Here is a 20,902-nt window from a genome sequence, read left to right on the forward strand (position 1 = left end):
TTCCCTGACTAGATCCTCACTGACCCTTGGCCCAGGTGCACCCCCCCTGGGGCATAAGGGGGGCCCAGCGGGGGGGGTGGCTGTTCTGGTCCTTGCTCAGGAAAATGGAAGCAAAGAAATCATTAAATACGTTGGCTTTGTGGTCTGGTGTGACAACCAAATTTCCTAGCATGTCCTGCAGGGGCCCCCACATTACCTGGAACCTTCTTTTTGCCCCCTATGTATTTAAAAAAGGACGTCTTCTTGTCCTTGATCCGGGAAGCTAGTCCTAGTTCCATCTCCGCCTTGGCCTTCCTGACTGCCCCCCTGCAGCCCTGAGCAACTGCAGTATAGTCCTCCCTGGTAATTAGCAGGCCCAGAATCTGGAAATATTGCATTTTGACTTGAAGTCTCTCAGAAACGTCTACTGCAGCAGTTACTTTTATGAGTCAGTTGTCTAGACTGGGGAAAAAAATAGTCCCCTGCTTTCTCAGATATGCTGTCATTGCTGAAAGAACCTCGGAAAAGACCCTCAGGTTGCCAAAAAGGTTGACTGTCCACAGGTAATGGTCTTTCCCCACAAAAAACAGATACATAACATTCATCCAAGAACCTTGCAATGATACAGAAATAAGTATCCTATAAATGAAGATACGCAAGTCCATTCCCAGCCATAAAGATGGACTAACTGACATAAATTTCACCAACCTCCACTTGCAAATGAACCTAAACTTCCACAGAGCCCGCAAGGCTGGAAAGTTTTGGAACTTGATCCTGGAGTCCACTCAGTCCTTGTGGGATGCAAAGGACCCAGAAGGCTTTCAGTGGGAGGCAGCCGGTAAAATGAGGATCCTGCTGGATGATCCAGTGGATGAACCATAATGCCAAGAGTTTAAAAGGTGCTCAAATCAGAGGTCCAACCCATGACAAAGAGGGTGTTGCTCTGATATCTTCCTCTCCTTCCTGGTTCTGGATTTAAGCAAGTGACAGATGTCTTGCTTCGTCTGAGTGAATAATGCATCCTGAAACCAGGAGAACTGTGTACGAGTGTCTGACTCAAAATAAGCCCTTCACAAGACAGAACTTTATGAAAACCAGGAGACAGGAAATAGCATCGTAGGTCCCTGAGGAAAAAACCTTCAGGTTAAGAGCAAGTAATCACCATGGGGTGAAGAGCAGGCCTCAAATGGTGCAGATGAGCATAGCAGCACTTCCCGTTCCTCCCAAAGTGACACAGCCCCTTCTCCGCATTTGCCAGTAGAAAGTGTTGCTGCCCTGGCAGTGTTTGCAGACTTAGATGACTGACAGATGTAGCCTTACGTGGTGGACACGGTAACCATATATTTGTTTTCACAGCAGAACGTTAGAAACTCTGATGCTAGTTTTGTGTCAGTGAGGATGGCTTTGTGATGGTGAAGTAAGACTGAACAGGTAAGAGTTGAGAAGGAGATACTGCAGACCAACAAGGGAAAAGAAAAGTCTTCTTCCCACTTAGAAATGGCAGTTTCACAAGGACAGTCTGTCTTTATTAATGGCCATCTCCCTAGACTACAGGAAAACTTGTCTGAACTGGTTTCCAAAGGTCAGAGAACCATGACAATACAGTAACAGCAGCTTCTGCTGCTTGTTGGGCAAGCATGAAAGTGAAATGTGTGCACGAACCACAGGGACCAGAGCAGTGAGCAGGCTCAGCTCCCTAGCTGCTGCTACTCAGTGACTCATTGTAAGGAAAGACCTTATTTTCTTCATTCTGCCTTTCAAAAAACAAGGTGTGCATCTCATTCCAGGGCACACTGTATGCAGGACATTATAGTACAGAGGGTTGCCTGGAAGCTAAATGGGAAAACACAGGGACCTAGATTAGGGATCTGCTGCCAGTGTGCGTCATCCTTCCCTGTGTCAGATCTTCTTAGTAAGAGTGTGGGCGAGAATGGCACTTTGCTGTCCCTGGCAGCCAGACAGAAAAATGTTAAGTATATGGCTTATGCTCTGGGTACAATAAATCAAAGTCAATCTGTAGATCTGATTTCTGTCCCTTTTATCAGTGGTCTAACCCATTCAAGTACCCATATCCCAAGTAACAGGAAGAAGAATTAAGGGAAAGCAATTTATTAATTATCCTCTTCCTATGGAATATGTTTAAGCCTTGCAAATTAAACTGATGAGGACTATGGGAAAACTTATCCTTAAGAAAATTATTTGTCACCGTTTACTTAAGAACTGCTGGCAAAGGCTCTGAGTCAGACTGCTGTGCAAGCTGTCAGGCAAATACTCCTAAAAGTCTGTAGGGTGAGGTGCACTCAAGCCTCAAAAAGAAAGTTTCAGAAAAAATGGCCAAGTATTTTTTTCCTTCAGTAGCACCTGGCTTTCTAAGACCCTCACTGCACTGTAAATTTGGCAGCATAAATACATAACTAGGCCACTGCAAATCTCCGGAGTACAAAAGAACCACTATCTATGAGTGGAGTTTATTGCAGTTTCTAGCAGGGCTAAGTTTCATCAGTGCAAATCTCCAGAGTCCACACTTACGGTTTACAGCAGGGATGTCAAACTCATTTGGGTCATAAGGGCCAAATCTGGACTGCAGAATTTTCCATGGGCTGGACAACTCATGAGCAGCAGTATTCCCCATAGCTGTTGAAGCTGCTACTCCAATACAGCTCTGAAACCCTGGGAGTTAATGCCACTGCTGCTCCCCCTGCCCCCTTTTCCCCTGAGCTGATCTATGCTGGGGCAACTAAAAAGCCTGATTTTAACAGTGTTAACTCCCTGCATTCCAGAACCATGCCCAAACAGCAGCTCCAGCAGCTGGAGGGATTAACACTGCTGCTGCAGGAGCTCCAGCGCTCATGGCAATGAGCCCTGCTGGCTGTATGTTTGACACCCCCGGTTAACACGAAGGCAGCTGTGCCAATGACTGACCATCATTAGCTAGAATGAGAGCCAATTCTGAATCTGGGCAAAGGAGGCAACATATTCAGCTTCCCTCGCCCCCACCTTATTTTCTTACAGGAACAAATCTGAGTTTCAGTGAAGGCTTTCACTGTTGGAGAGGAAAAGCCTAGCAGAAGGATGGTGAAAAGTAATCACAGGGAAAATGGAAGCAAGGAGTGATGACCCATTTGTAAAGAAATTCCTCCTGTTAACCACCAGGACAAGTCTCTGGAGCCAATGGACAAAATGGTTCTCTTCAAGAGGAGAAATTACTAGTCTCTGCCTGGATATCCTGGCTATTCAGATCTAAAATTTAAGCAAAATATTCTAGTCAGGAGAGAGAAGTGGGAGTAACTCCCACCTCCTTCCTCCTCCTGGCTACAACAGAGCAAAACTGAGGCAACAGTGGGAGAAAGAAATTATAACTTTGTCTTGCTTCAGAAAACTCTGCAATGTTGTCAGTACTCGTGGCTGTTTTATGATACAAGAAAAAACATCCCATACCAGACACTTGTTAGATCCCAAGTTCTTTTTCCACTCAGGAACAAGAGCTGAAACAGGCAAGTAACGGGATTTCAGAATAAGGCTTGGCTGCTTTCCCTAGAATACTGGAATATTTTTTAAAAACATTTTACCTTTATAAAAGTAGCATTTTTTCCCTGAACAGTGGTTTTAGCTGTTATCTGGAGCTGCTGGCATACAGGTATTAGCCTGTCAATCTCCAACAGAAGCAAAGGCTTGTCATCATCTTCTAGCTGAAATACAGTTCAGGACATTAGAGCCATTCAGCATCACAAAGAAAATCACCTACATGTCAGAGATAAAATGACCATAGGCTTCTAAGCAAGCACAAGTAATAATGTGAGGAAGCAAATGATTACGGGTCATGTATTACCTGATTAGAAAAGGCATGGAGAGTTGAAACAAGCTTTGTGGCCTCTGTAGCAAAAATCTGGAACAAAGTGGAACAAAAATAAAAGAGTTATTTTTACAAATACAGTGACAGTTTCAAGAACAGAGTACTACTTAGCAGAAGACATATGGGAAGCAAAATGCTAGAAAATAAAAAGACAGGGAAAATTTCTGACACTTTAGTAATGTGTAAAATTATACACGTTGGCTTGCACTCTGTAGTGAGTTTTGCAATGACAGGGTAGGTTTCAAACTGACATTCACTGATACATTTTAAAAGCTCTCTCTGATGATTCAGAGCATACACAAAGAGCAATGTCTTTTTAACTCAGAGGTTCCCAACTCTTTTTGTGCTGCATCCCTCTGCAAAAATGTGACAATGGACATCTATTTTCCTTGTCCCCATATGCTGTTCTTGATGCTGCAGTCCCCCATCCCAAAAATCTTCCCTTGTTTGGTTTCTCATCTTTTCTTTCTAATATTTAAACTCTTCTGCTTCCCTCCTCCTGCATCAAAAGACAGCAAAGGCAACTGTTTAGGGCAGGACAGAACATGACTAAGCTGTGCTCCTGACTCAACTGAGCAGCACACAGCAGAAGCCTATGCTTGAGTTTGCAGAGAGAAGGCAGGGTCCTTGAACGAGGCAATATATTCAGCTTCTCTCACCCCCACCCATCATTTTCTTTGTCCCTGCCTCCCTGCAAGTAAAGGCAGAGTTATAAAGAAGATGGTTTTAATAAATCTATTAATTGTAACAAACAAGAATTCACTGGCAACCTCATTTGTACTAAATCTGACACTTACACTGTCAACTCAATTTTTTCATTTTAGAATGTCAGTGTTTTATGAACACTGTGTTAATATTTTAGTAGTAGACCCTCCCAGCTAATATCTGAACACAAGGGGTGCCTGTACATGAGCATGGAGCCTGCTCCGACATGGTGTAATTACAATGTGTAGGAGCAGACTTGATTAACAGTCTGCTGGAGCGTGGTAATTACCACGCTCCAGCAGCCTCCTGCGTCTTGTGTATCAACATCCCCATGCTTCAAAATGGCAGCAGGGGCACTTGAACTAAAGCCTGAATGAGCTTTAGTTCAAGCGCCACAGCCACCATTTTGAAGTGCGGGGATGCTGATACACAAGACACTGGTGCTTACTAGAGTGGCTCTTGGAGTCATTCTAATTAATGCACAACACCCCCCACCCCCGCAACCTCCGGGGCATGTGTAAAAGTGCCCAAGAACGTTGGTATTCAAGAAAAATACTGCTTTACAGTCTCTGTGAACTTTTAATAATAAACATTTCAGTTACATAACTTTAAATTGCTCTACAACTTTGATGTTAAGTAGTGTAATTACAAACCGATCACTGATAGCATCTCAGACAATTTACTAACTCCTATTTTCTCACCTCTGCTTGATGAAATAAATCCTGAGTAGTTTTCAGCAGCCCTTCTCCTCTGAAAGTAACAACAGATACATAAGATTAAGTAGCAGATGAAATTATGCCAGCATGTCTGGCCCTGTATGAAATGCATGTATGTAGATCAAAGGCAGTAGAGGATTTGTCATTTTCAAATATTACATATTATATTAAATATTTCCTCCTATTAAAACTTTGCCAAAATTAGCTATTACATAGAGACAATCTGGTTATTTGTTTCAAGTAAATATTCTCTTAAATATATAACATCTACATTAATGCAACATTTGAGTTAAATATTTAAACAAAAAAAGGTGGGAGAAAGCAAAAGTTAACAATTTTCATAATATTAACATTGGACAGTGAACTCCATACAACTGCATGGCCTTGGGATTGTCAAACAGTGATGCTCTTACACAGAATAAGCACTTGTCCAAATCCAATGCAAACAATGCTCATTAAGTACACCACCCTGTCAATGCTGTGTTGTTACCCATCTCAAATCTCCACTCATTTTCATAGAATCATAGAAAGTTAGGGTTGGAAGGGAACTCAGGAGGTCATCTAGTCCAACCCCCCACTCAAAGCAGGATGCTCTCCAACTAGATCATCCCAGTCAAAACTTTGCCTAGTCAGGTCTTGAAAACTTCCAAGGATGGAGATTCCACCACCTCTCTAGGTAGCCTGCTCCAGTGTTTTACTATGCTCCTAGTAAAAAATTCTTCCTAATATCTAACCTAAACTTCCCTTGCTGCAACTTGAGATCACTGCTCGTAGTTCCATCATCTGTCACCAACATTGAGAACAGTCTAGCTCCATTCTCTTTTGAACCTCCCTTCAGATGGTTGAAGGCTGCTATTAAAGTCCCCCCTCAGTCTTCTCTTCTCTATAGTATAAGCCCAGTTCCCTCAGCCTGTCCTCTTAAGTCATGTGCCCCAGCACCCACCATTTTTGTTGCCCTCCATTGGACTCTCTCTGATTTGTCCACATCCTTTCTGTAGTGGGGTGCCCAAAATTGAACACAGTACTCCAGATGTGGCCTCACCAATGCTGAATATAGGAAAACAATCACTTTCCTGGACCTGCTGGCAACACACCTACCAATGCAGCCCAGTATGCCTTTAGCCTTCTTGGCAACAAGGGCACACTGCTGGCTCATATTCAGCTTACTGTCTGCTGTAACCCCCAGGTCCTTTTCTACAGAGCTGCTGCCCAGCCAGTCTGCCCCCAGCCTGTAGTGGTGCATGGGATCGTTCCATCCTAAGTGCAGGACTTTGCACTTGTCCTTGTCGAACCTCATGAGATTCCTTTTGGCCCAGTTTGTCTAGGTCACTCTGAATCCTAGCTCTACCCTCCAGCATATCTACTGCTCCCCCCAGCTTAGTGTCATCTGCAAACTTGCTGAGGGTGCATTTTCACAGCTTCTAGTACTCAATGTTAAGGCTGTTTATAGAAACCTTGCAAATGACAGGAGAGAACCACCCTGAGAATTACTAGATCTCCTCATTTTCAAGGCTTTTAACAGTTTCCCTTTGAGAGGTACTTCTCCACCTTTTTTAACATAGCAAAGCAGAGTATAATTACGCTACGAAGGAGACAGTGGAGTGTAAAATTTTCTATGCATTTAACCAATATACAGATAACTGATTTGTGATATAGTGGAAGCAATGAACAGATTAGGACTGTAACTGTTATATAGTTAAACAACACACTCAGCCAACAGCATAAATAGAGCACAACATTTATGTTTTTGATAGTCTAGTTGATTTCTGCTTGTTCCAAATGTTTCAATGTTTTTCAGTCCACCCCCAATACTTCCCACCACCACTTGAAAAGGGAAATTATATTTAAATACCCTTTCGAATGTAAAGTTTGGAAGGATTTTTGTTTGTATTTTTATCAGCAAGCAGAACCTTACGATGTTAAAAAAGTGGTTTCAATATTTAAATGGCAGAGAAACCTTTTCTCCTACAACACCCCAGCTGAAGCAATCAATTCTGTGCTGAGATACTTATACATGAAATGAAAAATTGTTATAAAAGCCCTTAATTGTAGCTTTTACTACTGTGACTGCTGGAATATAGCTATATTAAGATTTTAAGGAAGGAAAAAAGGAAGTTACTTACCAGTAACTGGAGTTAATCAAGATGTATTGCCCATATGCACATTCTTGCTTCTGGACAGGCTCAGTCCCTGCATGCCTGACATCAGTTTTTTTGCCTTAGCAGCATGTTAACGTGTGCTCTGCCCTAACCCCTAGTACTCCCCGGCACACAGCCCACCAAAGGGATAAAGGGCAGTGTGCTCTTTCTGCTCCTCTTAACTGCAAAGCCTTGTAGAGCTCAGCTGCAAAGAGAGGACTGAATGCAGGTTTCTGATATGTATGGGGACAATTCATGTTAAAGAAGTTCAGTTAAGGTAACTTCCTTTTCTCTTCTGAGTAACTCCACATTCAGAGTCTCACTTATGGGTGATTCTACAGCAGTGTCCTAACAGTGGGTCTGAGAGTTGCCTAAGGATATTTATTTTGAATAATGACTGGAGAACACTTGCAAATGCAATACTACTTCCTGAAGCCTCCAACACAGCTTCAGTATGCTGTGAAAAGCAACAGCTACAAAGCCTAGGAATTTCCCTCCTTGCCTAGGAATACCCCAAAGACCTCCTAGAATACCACTCAGAGACCATGAGAAGAGCTCTTCAGCCCACAGGAGGTGGAAATTGTAGGACTATGCTCAGAAGCAGGAGAATGAAGCAGAGTTCCACAACCAGCTTCATTAAGAAAGAAGATTAAGAAAGCTGGGATAGATTTTTGGGGGGCATAGTATGAAAAAGGAGCTCTGACTCTTTTGTCAAGGTATGTAATACATGAAATTGTTTGCAGTGTTCAGGTTGCAGCACAGAGTGGAAGGCATTTGGTTATCTCATGCTTCTGGCCTTTTGCCCATCACCATTCATGGTGGTTGCGCATGAGGGTTGTTCCCAAAGTTAAAGAAGCAGCTAGACAAACATTTGTCTAGAATGCTTTTGGTAGGGCTGATCCTGCCCTGAGCAACAAGTCAGCCTAGAAGGCCTCCTGAGATTCTTCCAACCCTACTTTTCTGTGATTCCATGATGTTTGGTGAAGGTATGGATTGGATCCCATGTGGTTGCTTTGCAGAGACCATTTATGGAGCCAGTGCAGAGAGGGCTCTGGGTGCAGCTTGAGCTCAAATGACTAGTAACACAGCTCCATTTTAGTGGTCTCATAACACAACTTTACATGGCTTAAGATCCAATAAGACAACTTCTCAGCTGAAACTGTCTTGCTCTTAGATATTTCTGTTGCGTCTAAAAAGAGCTGTGGGGACTTAGAGAGGGTCAGCCCTGTGTAAGTAATAAGCTAAAAGCCCTTCCACAATGAGCAAGTGCAAGGAATCTTTTGCCTGAGAAGAGTGGTGCTTTGGGAAGAGACTGGCAGAGTGTTCTGCGGACTGAGGTAGAATAGAAAATCTTTAACGAAAACTTTGGATGTATCCTTAAAGCTAGTCTAGGATACATGGAATAATGGACTTTTCCTCGAGGGACAGCTCAAGTAGCATTAACTGCAAAACTTGGTACATCTAGTGAAGCCCCTCCTGCAGATGGTGATGCCCCTAACCTTATTCTAACAGCAGCTTTAGCTGCAAATAAGTTTATTCTCAGATAACCCATTCTGCAAACAATGAAGAACCACATTTTTTATCTTTTTGTGATGAATAGAAATAAAATGTAAAAAACAACTCTTGTTTGTGGAAGATTGGTGCCCTACTGTTTGTTTACTTAAGAAATGGAGGCGGCATTGTTTGCCACGGCCCTGAAAACACCAAAGGAAGGCTATACAGAGGGAGAAACTGTGCTTCCTTGCCTCTGGAGATGCAGTCATGCACAGGTCCACTGAGATGACCTTTGTGAAGAACCTTGGAGACACCCAAAAGGAGGACCACACAGTTGTAATGGTCCTGCCCCCCAGACCATGAAGACACTGTCTGTGTGAACGTCATATAATTATGGAAATGACATTCTTTAAATTAAGTGATATAACCCATTCTCTTGCTGCAAAGATGGAATGGTTGTTGCTAGTTTATCCACTGTAAAGTTGAGCTTGCAAATATGCACAGTTAACTTTCTTAGGTCCAAGAGTGATCACCTTTCACTTTTAGAACCAGGAAATAACTGCTGTAGATTGCCTTCCTACTAGAGGTGCACTGATACATCCGTCTGAGTCAGATTGGTACAAAGAATTCAGATTGATATAAAGAAAACTGGCTGTGTTGGATAATCAGCCCAATGGGGCTGATAATTTGGCCAATAAATGCCCGTGATGTGCACAGCCACAGCACAGCACTCAGGCAGTGAGAAGCGCAGCCGGCAACTTGGAGAACTGCCTCCAGCTGTTAAGTCTGTTGTGGTGGAAGGGGAAGGGGGAAAGGAAGGGGAGTGGTGGGGGGCTGATAAATGCCCCCACGGTGAGGGAGGGAGATAGCCAGAGCCTCAGCTCGTGGCGGGGGAAGGGAGGCAGCTCCTGCTGCTGCTTGCACCTGGGATGGCACCAGAGGGGAGAGAGGGAATCACGTCCTCCCTCCCCCCAGATCTGCGTGGGGTGGGGTGGGGTGAGCAGCAGCTAGGGCTGCGCAGGGCTCTTCAAGCCCAGTCCCTGCTGAGGAGTGGGTGCCAGTGGCGCTGGGATGCAGCATCCAGCACACATTTTGCTGCCACTCTACTCCCAGTGCTGCCACTGCCAGGTGCCTGACACAGCCCCAGCACCTCTGGGAGTGGAGTGGCAGCAAAATTTGCATGGATGCAGCATCCTCCCAGTGTTGCTGGCACCCACGTTGAGCCCAGCCCCCGCCAAAGAGAGGCCTGTGCAGCCCTGGCTGCAGCCCACCATGCAGCACAGATCTGGTGGGCACACACCGTGAACCCCCCTTCCTCCCCCCCCACTGCCCTCCCCTGGTGCAAGCTGTGGCAGGAGACACCCCCTCCTCTCCCACGAGCCGTGGCCCCACCCCCACTCCCAGGGCAGTGCCTGCCCCTGCTCCCACCCTCACTGTGGGGGGCACTGATCTGCTCCCCATGTCCCTTCCCTGCCCCGTCCCACCACACTGGACTTACCAGCTGGAGGCAACTGCATCAGAAATCAGATCGGTAATGGCTGATACACCTCCTTAAATATCAGCTGTTGGTATTGGTTCCAAAAATCTCCATCTGTGCACCCCTACTTCCTACAGCTTCTTGCAAGAAGGGTCTCTGAAAAAAAAATGGGTAGGGGAAGTTGAGTGCATTTGCCTTTGATTCCTGCAATGACAGGGCCTTGCATATCAACTGGATGTGATCCTGGCTCATGCAGAGAGAAAGTTGAACAGGTGATTTAGAAGGGAGGAATCCCTGGAGGGCGGGGAGCAGAGCACCACGCCACCTCATGCCTCTGATTGGCTGAGGGGCACCACAAGTCCCATCCCTTCCAGGCATTGATTGAAAGCCCTAGCTGGAGCTGCCTGGCTTGTTAAATTCAGTAATTATCACTCTCTTCAAGGAGGGAGGGTGATTTATACTGAGTAGACAAACAGTTTAAGTGTGGCAATTAAACAGTTCCCCAAGTGAAAAGCTAGCTACCGGGCTAAAATAAAGCAAAGGAGAAGGGGACTTTTGGCAGGCTTTTCCCTGCTCCCCCTCTCCCCTCCTGGAGGCAGACACACAGGAACTTTGCCCACCCCCCTCTCCTCACCTGCTCCAGGTGCCTTTTTTCTGTCTCTGCTCCCCACCCCACCCTTCCAGGAAACAGCTTTTTGAACATGGCCAGTTCCCCCTGCTTTTTCACAGGGAACTGGCTATTTCATGGGAGACTGCCAATTACACGATTTCTGTGAAGTCTATGAAGTCGTGCATTTGGTAGGTACTGGTTCATGTGGGAGACCCATGTTTTTACTCCTCTTTTAGCTGAGAGGAACTGAACCAGCATCTCTCTCACCTTCCAGAAGAGTGCCCTCCTCATTAGGTCACTAGGCCATACCAGACCTCCCGAGCCTATTCCACTTGGTATGAAATACCCAAATATTTACTGGAGCAGGGAATGGAACCCCGGTGAGTCACTGGCCTAGAGTCACTCTGACCCAATGAATATTGCAATATTGCATGCAGAATTCAACAACTTTACCACATTGCCCAGTGAGCAGGACACTTGCATGGAAGTTGGGCAATGTAGGTTCAAGTCTCCTTGGGGAGAGAAAGGATTTGAACCTCCACATTCCTTGCACCAGCTGAGCTCCAGGAGAAAAACAGAGACACTCACTACACCTTGTGAAATGAAGGTCTGACTTCTTAACGGTCTGCCAAAGAAAGGACCAAATAAACTCCAGGATCAAGTCCTTGGTGGAGATAGGGACTCCCCCTCCAGCTCTTCTTTCAGCATCTCAGCGGCTATGAAAAATCTTAGCTTTTGTATTCCTTTAAGAAATCTTTTCCAGGAGGATCTAAGAGAACTGCTTGCCAAGAAAACAGTATCCAGTACCAAGAAGTCAACCAGACTATAAATTGATAGAGTAATCATGTTAGAATACTAAATTAGGAAGCACATAGATGAGTATTATACATACCCCTCTGAAATGTTCCAGCACTTTCTCTCTAAAACAAAAGGTTTCTCTGATTCCTGTACGCTATGAACACTTTTTTCCCCTAATGCATTTAGAGTAATTACCTGGTAAATAAGTACATGGAGTAGGCCATGCTGGACATGCTTTGCCCATATTGCACAATCTCATTTTCCTGGTCCTCCCATTTCTCTGTCTTCGAGTCTATATCCGAAGTGAGCAAATGCAGTTCTACTCCAAGTTTTGCAATTTTTGCTTGTTCCTATAAATGACACACTTCTTTTATTGTTTTTTTTAAACTTATTACATTCATTAGACTGATGTGAACAAATAATTAAAAGTTTCAGGACTGAACAGAAGGACGAGTCTTACCTCAGCATCAAGTTTGACTGGCTTTAATGCTTTCAGATTTGCATTGTGCTTCTGTTTCAAAAATAATTTGAAGAAAAAAGCTTTTAAAAATGGCATTGGCAACTGTACTAATTAGCTAATGAATATAAAGCCATTTGAATGCACGCTGCAGAACACAATTTTAGTTGCTCAAGCTCCCTTATCAGATTGTTCTGTTCAGGGGACAGGAAGTTTTTCCTATTTGGAGTTTTTATGCAAAATTCCTTGGGGTGCACGGGAGTGGGATTTATACCCATGGCAATAGCATGAAGCCCTCTTATTTTAGGCTTATGAATCTTCAGATCTCTTCCCCTTTCGCCCCCATATAGCAACATGATGCCCCTGTAATCTTAGCAATAACAGTAATTACTAAGTCGTGCTTGCTAAAATTCACACCAATGTCTTTTCCCGTCTGGGGTGGTTTTATAGCCATGGAGAGGTACTAACTTGCTAGCTGAACTAGGAGCAATTTTTTTGACAGCTTCCCAGGTTGACACCTGCCTAAAAAACACAAGGCAACCATCCTGATGCTAGTGAAAGCTCCTACTCTACTGCTCAATTCCTTACTGACTGCAGTGACTAGAAATTAGTATAAGAGTGTGAAGCACAGCCCTGCTGCTCCTCTCCTTCCACGGACTTGGCCTTTTTTAAAATCACAAGTTAATTGGGCCCTTGCTCACTTAACCAAAGTTATCTTACTTATATTTATGGAACATTCATGAATTTCAGTGTAAGCAAGGTTAACAGAATCTGACCCCATGCATTTTGTAAAGCATGTGGGAACAATGGAGCCTCAATCTTGCTTGGGGTTTCTAGGCACTAATGGCACATGATTATTATTGAAATTAATTCCCTCCCACAATCTGCCACTCACTGCTGTTTGAATTACATGGTAGCTCTTGCCAAAGTTCTAAATGCTTATTATAAACTTTATGAATGCATGTTCAAAGCACATTTATAGGAATCTCAGTTGTAGAGACTTGCTATGATTCTTCATAGGTACTGGAAATAGAAGCAATGCAACTACCAAACGATTCAATAAAAAGCATAAAAAAGGATAATACTGAATGCTGCGTAAGTTGAATTCGTGTGATATATTGTATATGTATGCTCCTGTCATTTAGATACATGGATACAAAAACTTAACACACTGCCTTTAAACAACAATTTTTTCTGCAAATAATCCTATATAAATGCATAGATCTGGGCTATATATTCGAATTATGAGGCATATTCAAACTGTTGAGTGAACGTTTTTCAAGAATGCAAGTACTGAAAATAAGTAACTATTATATTCTTAGCAGTTACTCTGCTTAAGAATATCATAACACGTTAGAATGATGGACTCAGGGCTGTCCTGGGAGGAAGAGGGCTTGTATTTGGGCAACTGCCCCAGGGCCTCACGCTTTGGGGGGCCCCGTGGAGCTGGCCAGAGTGGCAGCTCTGCATCCAGCCACAAAAAAAAACCCGGCAGTGGCAGCTTCTTCAGGTCCAGGGCCCGTGGGATTGGGGCGGGGCCCTGCATGGGCTGATCTGCCCTGGGCCCCGCACCCTGCTCGGGTCTCCTCTGGATGAACTAATACTCACCTGAGAGACAGCGTTTAAGAAAATGTTTCTTGTCTACGAGTTAGTCTGTGCGCTATTTACTGAGTTAATCTACACTACGGTGATAGAAGTTTAGGCATGAAATTACAATACTGTTCTGGTTAAAGCAAGGTTTGTCATCTTGAGCATAGGTCAGATCTACAGATGTTTTCAGCGAACCATTGCTTCTGCTATGCTCTGGCCAACGTAGTCCAGGGACATGGGACAGAATTGTGACTTAACTAAGGCCCTTGGCAGACATGCAGGTCAAGCCATGACAGTATCTGATGCACAATCCACCCAATCACACTTCCTACGATCATGGCAAGAGGCATGATTATAGGATCATGCATCAAATCTTGTCACACTTTACTGCCAGTGCAGGGTGAGCCTGGGATCATGATCCTGTGCTCCCCCAGTATCAGCAAGTAACAAGCTCCTGCAGCTGGGAGTCCTGTCAGCTGATCTGGGCTCCCAGCCACTGGGGCACACCATGTGCTCTCACAGCTGGGAGCCTTCCCAGCTGATCTAACATGCACCATGTTCCCAGCTGCAGGGGCATATCAGGTATACCCTCACAGCTGGGAAGCCTGTCATCTGACCTCGCCACACCTTCAATTAATGAATGGCATTGTAAAAATGAGCCACAAAGTTATTAAACATTTTTTGTGGAATAACTTTGTGGCTCATTCCTTGTTTTATGATGCCATTAATTGTTTTAATGTGTGGCTCAGTTAAAATTTAAGACGGGATTAACTGTTTAATCATGCCTTAAGTATAATGTGTAGCAGGGGCCTGAAAGAGTTTTATAGCTGGAGTCATTCCTGACATACCTTTTATGCTAGGATAGGTCATGGTCTTTTTCATAAAGGTATGTCATCTTAAGATAATTTGCAAAAGCTTGTAAATAAACTACACTACTGAATAACAATGCTAAAGATTATGCCCTATAATCAGGTTGTGACCCACTGACACTTACTTTGTAAACATGATAGATACTTAAGTCACAAATTTTTCTCCTTTAGGATCACTGTTAATAATTCTTTTTATTAAATATGTTGATGTACTTGGGACTGGTGTTCTTCATAATAAACTGGACTAATATAGGTCTAACCTGGGGGTGGGGGGAAGAGAGCGAGAGACTGACTACCGGGTTATTTTATATATAGATAACATAAATAAATAGATAAATAAAAGCAATGCTAATGTGCCAAATGAGTATGTTTTAAGTTGACCCTGGAGTTCAATAACTTAATAGCCTGGGTGTGACATCTTTCAGGAAAGAGAAGAGTATAGAGGGGTAGGGGGGATAACAAAAGAATAAGCACATAACATACTAGTCCCAAATGTTTCCTGACCTTCCCAAAAGCTGCTATTTTGCCTGCAGAAACTTTTTGCTTAAAAAACCCGTGTTTCCTTTGTACAAGAAGAAAAGAAAAAGATTTTATTAAGTAGTAGTGATGGGGTGTGTGCATGCATGTTTAATCCAGAGAACTTTTTCATTTCCTTTATTGGTTCCTCATTGGGGATTTTGCTAGTTTCAAAACTCCTACAAAAGTGCTACTTTTGAGGATTAAAGGAAAAAGAACAAGGCTGAATTCAGACGAGCAGGGGCATGCGCCTACAGTAGCACAAACAGTCTCACCTGACGCTCCTGCTTTGTTGCAGAACAAGTTATCCCACAATGGGCAAACTGACCTTGCCCAGCTCCTCCTGGCTCTTCAGCCATGGCGAGATGGAGGCTGGAGCCAGTCCCTGTGCTGGCCCCAGCAGTCTTACCTGGTGGCATACTGGAGCAGCAGGGAGAGCATGAAGGCCCAGCCAGGAGCCAGAGTATTGGTCTGGATGGCCTGACCTCCATTTGTGTCAGCACACACTTGTTTTCTGTGCTTTGTGTTGTTTTCATTTCCAGGAGGGTTTTTTGCTACTGGGAAATCCCAGCAGCCAATTTTGCCACCACCCTGCAAGTTTACAGTACATGTTTTAACATTCAGTGCAAGTGGTTTGTGGCACCACAAATCACATGCCCCTGCTCGTCTAGATGTGGCCCAAGAGTCCACACTGGGGTATCTGCATATCTACGTTAAACACATACCAAAGGTGTACATGCATTTTTATAGATTTGTTCTCAACATGTTACTCATAAGGGCAGACAAGAAAGATGGTCTTCACAAGGCAAGAGCTGGAAACCACAGCTTAATTTAACTCGAGACAGAAGAGCCTTTGTAAGAACAGGAGCAAGACTATTTCTCCACCAGGAAAGCAGCTCAGCTAAGATAATGATTTCACTTTCTAAAGATTATTTATACCTGGGTGTTCAAACCCTGGCCTGTAGCGCTGTGTCATCTGGTCCACAGGGTTTCTCATGGGTCCAGAAATCTGGTGGCAAGAGACCAGTGGCACCACTACCCTGCTGCCAAATTTCTGGACTTGTGGGGAGCCCCTGGCCCCATGCACTAGATTGGGTGCCTGATCCCAGCATGCAGGGCTGAGCAAGAGTAGTGCCAGGCCCCCTGGTCCCAATCCCAGTGCATGGGGGAGGCAGGGAGTGGTGCCAGGCCCCCTGGGCCCAATCTCAGCATCCAGGAGTAGGAGGGGGCAGTGCTGAGCAGCTGGCCCAATTCTGGCACACAGCACTTGATCAGACTCAGACCAGCTCTGCTCTACTCATCTGGCTTGTGGGGCCAAAAGCTTGAGCGCTGCTGTTTGCTATATGTAAAAAGTCCTATTAGGATAGTTTGCCCAGAGTGTCTCATTACAAAGACAATGTATTACAAAATATTATAACTAATTAGAATCAAGTTAGAATGGTCTAAGTGATAAGAGTACATGTTAGATTTAGTTTAATTACCCTGGCTTTTTAAAATCCATCTACTAAGATATTATCTAATTCATAAAAGACAGTAATTCACAAAGGTCCACAAAATCAAAGTGTGCTTTATTAAGGTTTTCCTGCTCATATCTTTACAGATTAGTTGCTACACCAATATGTAAGAAGTTATATGCCACTGGTAGGGAGTCAGTCAGTTAAACTGATGTAATGCAACTTTTACACCAAGAGAAAACACAACCCCTCCCACAACAAAAAAACAAACAAACAAAACTTACCCCTGGTCTGGGCAGTGATAGGTACACACGCTTCTCTCCTAAGAACAACACACACATTTACACCGAAATTTGTATGCAGGTTTTAATTAATGGAATCATGCTTATAGTTATACCCTCATCTTCCTATAAATTCAGTATGCTATAAAAGAAAATTACTCACCTCCAACTCCTTCATTTTGATGAATACTCAGGATTTTCACTCCTTGTTTTGTGTTTCCAGACACAGACAAGCAAGTAACTCCCCTACTGTTTAGATTTTTAGCACTAACTGGCTGATGAGCCCAAGCCCCTCCCTGTTCAGTCCATATGAGTTTACAGTGCCTCTAGTACCCTGGACTCAATGCAACCCTCAAATGCACTGGAATCAATGAGACACTTAAAAGGAAAAAAAAAACCCACCACCCTGGACACACCCAATGAGATAACCCACAAAAAAGTATACCGAATAAATAAAATCAACATCTGTAAAAAATAAAAGTCCAAATTTCTCAAGGTGGGTGGATAATCTGTACCTGCAAAGAGTTATTATGTGCAAGTAATTCTCTTTCTATAAAAGCTACCATCACATCATTCCCACTCCTGGAGGATAAAGAGTGAAGGTCTCAAAATCTGAACAAGTAATGATAGCATTAAAGTTCACATGCATCTACAAATGCACACATTTCAGCATAAGTAGATTATATAATGGTAGTTCAGTGCAAATAAGTTGACACAAGTTAGGGATGGCTGCAATATTCAACAGCAGTGAAGACACTCCAGAGTGCTGCAGTTTGTTCTAAATGAGTATTAATAAAACTTTTTACTGCATTGCATAATTTATACTTTGAATAATCCCCCCCACCACACACACAATAGAAAAAACAATTTTATAAATTCATTTTATAGACTTTTTATTGGAATTATTGTTTTCTTTATTTCCTGAAAAGTTAGGTTCCATAGTTATTCTAAGTCAGATTGCACAAGAGTTGGTGGGGGGAATGAAGGGAGGGAGGAACAAACCTTAAAATACATGTTCTAATGCCTCTTAGGAGTAACCTAAAAAAGGAGTTGGATGGTTCCTGGGACTGACAACCTTTTATAATAGTGCCAACTGCTGGATATGCATTGTTTTTGCAATTTCCCCATGCAATGTGACTAATGGAAGAAAAGCTCTGATGCTTTCCTTTTAAATACAATTGGTGAAGAATATGCAAATATAGATAGTACAGACTTCTTCACCCTTTCAGACAGGTGGCCACAATGATAAACATTTGTGGCATTCTGGCTTCCAAAAGTAGTTGGAGAAGAATATTTATAGAACATACTAAAAATAGTAATGCCTGTATTATATTTGGCATAGTGTGCCTTGTAAAGGTTTGTGTCTTCATCAGGAGTGAAAAAAAAGAAAAGAATCAGTTACTAGAAAAACAGGAGCTCTGGCCACCTACGTTACTAATACACATCCCTGGTGGGCCAAACATTAGCACAGTAGTACATGAGTGAAAAAGGGCCAAAGTGCCGTAGGAAAAGCATGTACAAAAACACCAGGAAAGAAAACCAGTTCAGAAGTTCTGAGTAGGACTACCTTGGGGCTGTGCGCCACACTGAAAACCTTTGCTAGCAGATAGTCACTTCAAGACAAGTTCAACATGCCCACAAGAACACTAGAGACTGAAACTAAAGCAGTAAATCATTGCATAAAGAGGTAAAAACCAAACTGCCAGGAAAGAAGAGAAAAGTTGCTACTGCTCTTTCTGGTGTTTCCCAATATGCACTTTGGTGAAGAGCCTCACTGCTGACTACACTTAACAAAAATGGGCACAAAGTTTCTGGAAAGAAAATGGGCACTGGTAGATGGAACAGGCACAGAAGGAAAAAGGGGGACTCAATTGTCAGTGCTTTAAAGGGTCAAAAAACTGAGAGTTAGAGGAGTTCCCAAGCCTGTCAGACAGTGGAAGCTAAAATATCTTTAAGTGAGAATTTTGCATTTGGTTTCTGCTGCTCAGGCAGGTGGTATCTGAGAATACTCCCTCCCCACCCCCTCCCCCCTTTTCTTAAATCGACTCACTAGATGCAAGGTCATACATTCCAAAGGTAAATTACTCAAGCCAGAGACAAGTCATGCTTGACAAGGAAATCACCCAGATCAATTTAATCATGGATTCCATATCCGTAACATGAAGGTAATGGATAAACAGAATTAAATACATGTAAATAAAGTAACATGTCCGAATCCAACTAACTTTCTCTTAAAACAGTAAAAAGAATATTACTTATCTACCTTCCTTTTGTTCTTTTTTCTCTTTTTCTTTATTCAATTTTCTCTTTTTCTGGTGTATTGTTTCCTCTTTTTCCACCTTCTATTCCTCATTTCTCTCCCACTTTCTAGTAATTCTGCCTTCATTTTCCTTATATTTTCTTTCCATCTCTACCATCTTTTCTTGTTATAGTCTTGCCTCCTTTTCCTGTCCCATGTCATGCCACCTCAACCCGGTCCCTAAGCCTACTCCTCTTTCTTCCATCTTAACCCAGTCTAAGTCTATTGCCCATGCTTGCCTACCACATCCATTCACTACTCTCCTCCCCAAATCCTAGCATCTAATCTGCAACCTCAAATCAAACAGGTAAAGACTTATAGAGGAAGAAAGGGAAGGAGGGATATATCTTACCAATTCTTACATCAAAGGCCAAGGCATGGGGAACTATCAGATAATTCTTCTTTCCTCCCCTGCACAAGACCAGAGCAGGATTGAAGGAGGCAAGGTAACTAAGCAGCATTATGCTTAAATTTCAGCAACTGCCAATGTTTTGCTCTCTTGCTCTATTTATCTCAATGAGAAAGACACCTAGTTACTCCAGCTGAGGGACTACAATGGTCACAGTGAGCCCAGCTCTCCCTTCCACAGGGAGGGGCAGTCTTGCAGGCCGGACAACGAATTCTCACGTGGTATGGACCGGGTTACATTGCTGTCTAGAACAAGACTGTTCAGCACAATGACCTAAACATGGCCAATGTGTAAAATGGCACAATTTAATTAAAATAAATGGAACGGTATCATCTCGCCCCAAATTTGGGATCAGTTTTCTTATCTCAGTATGCAATGTGCATAAGCTTGCTGGTATTTTAACAAACACTAACAAAATCAATTGTGCACCTGCTTATCCAATCAACAGATGAGATACAGACACATTTTGAATCAACTACAATTTACAAGTATCGAATACGATTACTTTATTGGACACAGCCAGCACATTTTGGATGCCCTTCAGTCTTTGTCAGCAGCAAAGATTTCTCTCTCTTACGATGTTAAAAACTCATTCTAAAATGCTCCCCACAGCAATGTAAGATCTTTACAGTTACAGTACAAAATTACATTACTTTAAAAATGCAAGTTTCTAAATTAAGAAAATATACCATCACCCCACAATTGTATTTTGTATTATGAAGACTCAGTCATGTTTCTAATCAAGTACTCGTTACATTTTTACAATGGGATAAAGAAGACTACCAGTTTCAGCATTAGAATGAGCGGTGCAACTCAGAAGAAGAAATTAAGATCATATGTTAATCCAGTATTGTGAAACACTACATTCTGACTGAATATGAACACTTATCTGATTAAAGGATTAATAATTTCTGTCAAATAAACAACTATTTTGCCTCATTTTTCATGCATCTTCAACTTGCTTCTAAGAAGATAACATAATGCTGAACCCACTAAGGTGACTTTCATGATATTTGCTGGGGACTACTTATAACAAGTCACTTTGGGGAGTCTAAAGGATCCGGATTATTTTAAACAATAAATCAAATGAAATGAAACATAATAGAGCTCATATAAAGGATTTGCCCATATGTCTCCAAATATATTTCTAACAAACTCTTTTGAAAAAGGATATGTACATACAAATAGTTAGTCATAATCTTAAAACTCAGTTATGTCCCTCTGAACACTGAGCCACACTAAGAAAGAAAAGCACTG

General features: G+C 42.9%; 1 protein-coding gene across 1 annotated transcript in view; it reads right to left on the reverse strand.

The window, feature by feature from the left end:
• Positions 1 to 20,902, reverse strand: part of CTNNAL1 (catenin alpha like 1) — a 178,916-nt gene that overhangs the window by 15,864 nt on the left and 142,150 nt on the right. The window contains 6 exon segments of the mRNA XM_019509189.1: positions 3,549 to 3,668; positions 3,809 to 3,865; positions 5,239 to 5,287; positions 11,966 to 12,120; positions 12,231 to 12,281; positions 16,941 to 16,978. Coding sequence (XP_019364734.1) covers positions 3,549 to 3,668; positions 3,809 to 3,865; positions 5,239 to 5,287; positions 11,966 to 12,120; positions 12,231 to 12,281; positions 16,941 to 16,978 — 470 coding nt within the window.

This window comes from Gavialis gangeticus, unplaced genomic scaffold, assembly GCF_001723915.1.
Source record: "Gavialis gangeticus isolate Ggan-Ray unplaced genomic scaffold, GavGan_comp1, whole genome shotgun sequence".
Taxonomy (NCBI): domain Eukaryota; kingdom Metazoa; phylum Chordata; order Crocodylia; family Gavialidae; genus Gavialis; species Gavialis gangeticus.